This window comes from Pterocles gutturalis, unplaced genomic scaffold, assembly GCF_000699245.1.
Source record: "Pterocles gutturalis isolate BGI_N339 unplaced genomic scaffold, ASM69924v1 scaffold21988, whole genome shotgun sequence".
In the NCBI taxonomy this organism is placed as follows: domain Eukaryota; kingdom Metazoa; phylum Chordata; class Aves; order Pterocliformes; family Pteroclidae; genus Pterocles; species Pterocles gutturalis.
The window spans coordinates 1-3,202 of record NW_010121021.1 but is presented as its reverse complement, the minus strand read 5'-3'; the positions used below and the strand labels follow the sequence as shown (position 1 = coordinate 3,202).

General features: G+C 37.1%; 1 protein-coding gene across 1 annotated transcript in view; it reads right to left on the bottom strand.

The window, feature by feature from the left end:
* MMAA (methylmalonic aciduria (cobalamin deficiency) cblA type) overlaps nt 1-2,764 on the bottom strand; it is a 6,333-nt gene extending 3,569 nt beyond the window's left edge. Inside the window, exons 1-2 of the mRNA XM_010077111.1 lie at nt 2,344-2,764; nt 1,136-1,258 (exon numbers count right to left, since the gene is read on the bottom strand). Coding sequence (XP_010075413.1) covers nt 1,136-1,258; nt 2,344-2,764 — 544 coding nt within the window. The remainder of the gene's footprint in view (nt 1-1,135; nt 1,259-2,343) is intronic.
* Between the last annotated feature and the right edge of the window lie 438 nt (nt 2,765-3,202).

Genomic DNA, 3,202 nt, shown 5'->3' with positions numbered 1-3,202 from the left:
AGGAATTCTGCAGTTCTTGAACAGCTTTTGAGGCCTACACATGGCAGGCTACACAATTAAATCTTTGCTGTTTCTGTCCAAGGGGACAAACTCCTGCCTTATGATTCCAGTATTTGTTGGTGGTGGAGTTTTTTGGTTTATGAAAACTGACATGCATCCCTGCTTTCCTCCTGTTCATACAAACTTTGAATCAGATTCAGCAGCATCTATGTGCATGATGCACATTCCAAAAGATGAGACATCACAGAATCATTGAACAGTTTGGGTTGGAAGGCTCAATTAATTTCACTGGTGCAGTCCTGCTATCATATTTTGCTATTCTATCGATGTCTCCTGAATGCATGCATTCAAAAATACAGTCTTGCTTAGCTCCAGGTCATTGCCATGTTGAAGTATTCTTCTTTTTAAATAGTTACACATTGCAAGCATCTTCTCTAACAGCATAGAAGCTGGAAAAAGGAATGATCTTCCCTGGCAGCTGCCCATCAGAAAAATGATCAAAATCAAGGTTCTATTATTTATGTCAGAGATATCATTAATCGAGCATGGTCAGCCTATAATTTGCTTACAAGTTTTGATTTGAGAGTTGCAGATTACAGTCACACAACTTTGAAGATGTTCAAATTTAGAAAAAAAAAATTATCATGCTACAAATCAGATAAATGGTCAATGATACTGCATCAGGAGACCCTGAAAACAGTATAGTCAACAGAAATAAAAAAACCCTACTGAGAAGAACTAATGAGTGTTCCAAAATCCGACCTGATCTTCATGTTTGGATTGCAGCATCTCTAAATAGTTTTAAACCAGCATATGCTTCCTGCCCAGTGATCAGCACTACCACTGTTGAAATTCAGTCAAAAAATAATGTCGTTCTACTCCTTAATTCACAGGAAAATAAATAAAACTAGAGAGAGAAAACCACAGCTATCTAAAGTTTCAAACAAAAAAGTTGTAAAGTAACATTAAAATACTGGAAAAGAGGTAACCTGACAAAATTAGGACACTGATATAAATTTATTTTTAGTATTTTACTTTTATAGGCCCCCAAATTTTCCTTGGTTTGCCCCAAAGAGATACACCTACAGTTGATAAAAGTATTAGAAACCTGACTCAAACTTTAGTTCATACTTACCACCACTTGTACTAGAGGAAGGGTCTACAGCCAACACAGACACTTTGTGGTTTCTTTCTGTAAGCATTTTCCCAAAGCATTCTATGAAAGTTGACTTCCCAGCACCAGGAGGACCAGACAATCCTAAATAATGGTAAGGAAAAAAAAAAAGCATTTTTTTAATTAAAAAATACATGACAGGAACACAATCAACATCTAAGCTGATAACAATTCATACTTGAGCACAATATCACAACAAAGGCAAGTGAAAAGCTATGCCACAACAGATACACCCAACTGAGCTGCTGTAATTGACTTGAAATACACTGCCTTGGTTCACTCAACACAGCAGCACTGACTTCACCACCCCTCATCCTACCCATGCCAGCATAACATTGGGTTTATCCAGCCTTATCTCCTATCCTCCAAATAAATTTATCTATACTGACTTATACTGCAAAACTTTCAAAATGTCAAATCCTGAACCTGTATTTTTTGGATTTATTATTTATAAAAGACACACTCTAACAGCCCTCACCTTTAAAAGCTATTACTTCAAAAAATTGGGCGATTTACTTACCTGCCAACGCACTCAAACTAAGATTAGCTTGTTAACCTCCAAGTATTTCTCACTCCCATGCCCGAGTTCTTGTTCTTACTACCTTCGCACACACTCGAGGTGACAGCTGGACATGATATACTTTAGGAGTCTACCTCTTCACAAGGGAAAAATATTTCATAGTTTCCAAGAGAACCAGGTTCAAGTCTCCTCAGTTAAAAAGTAGGCTACCTTAAAGTAAGGCCACAAAACAGGAAGATACATATTCTCCCTTTTGTGGACTGATGAAGGGATTCAGGAAATATTCAAGAAAACACCTTCTTCAGGAAAAGAACAGATCTGCTTAACTACATCCTTCCTATCTAAGTGCAGATAATAGCTATACCTATCTACAAGCTACCTAACATTTAAGCTTGTAATAGTTATTAAAAAACACAAAGATCTGCCCCCCACCTCCCTCTGGTTACTATTTCTCACAAGCAATTATTTCTCAAAAGCTCAAGTCAGAATTCTAGCAGATAACAGCAGTGATCTAGATTGGTTATAAATCACAAGAAACCCAATAATTTAAGACTACAGACTATTATGCTTAAACAACAATAGCAATAATGAAAGGTGAGGACTGTTAATTCCATCAAAGCAATTATTGGACAGACATAAAAGGACTAACCCACTCTAAAGGCAAGTGGCTTTCCACGATTTAACTTTTCTTGTTCCCTGTGGTAGGATAATACCTTCTGAAGGAGCACCTGGGCTAATTTCTTCTTCCTACTCTCAGTTGATTCTACAAGTGTAATAGCTTCTGCTAAACAAGCTCTATGACCTTGGATTAGTCCACTGTAAAGTCTGTCTAAGAGTCTCTGTTCTCTGTCAGAGAGTCCCTCTATTTGCTGGTCAGGGGCCGCTTGCTGACACAGCTCTCTGCTCAAACTATTTGATGAGCATATCCATTTTGTATGACGGGGGTGCACCGGCGTAAGAGATTCAATGCACAGGAAATCTGGTCTGGAAGTGAAGTGAAAGTTCTTGAAATAAGTTCTTCTAGAGAAATAACGATGAGGAAATCTCAGCAGTAAAGAGGGGATCTTCATCTTGTTTGGAATTAAAGGTACCAGAGACATCAGTTCACTTCTCTTTGCAGACACCCTAAGGAGAAAGAAAACTGTTTTTACTTCCTTCAAAGCACTGCAAGGACTCAAATGAAACCTATGTACATAGACAATCATCAGCTCTTATTCTATCCGTACCTACTGTTTTAAACAAAAAAAGATGGTTCTCTCTTCCCACTGAAAAAACAGAACAAAAAGAAGCTATGGAATCTTCAACAGCATAGTAACTCTATACTATAATTTTTGAAAATAATATTGTATTTCTAATATAATACATAATTTTCTTATAGTAAGCAAATAAAAAGCACTTTTAAATAAGACAGCCTCTAAAGGCATACACAGCACCCTAAAAATCCAGGAACAAATAGGCCAAACCATCCCTTACGCTTACTGAAATTGCTGTTTATTCAAAAAAGCAGT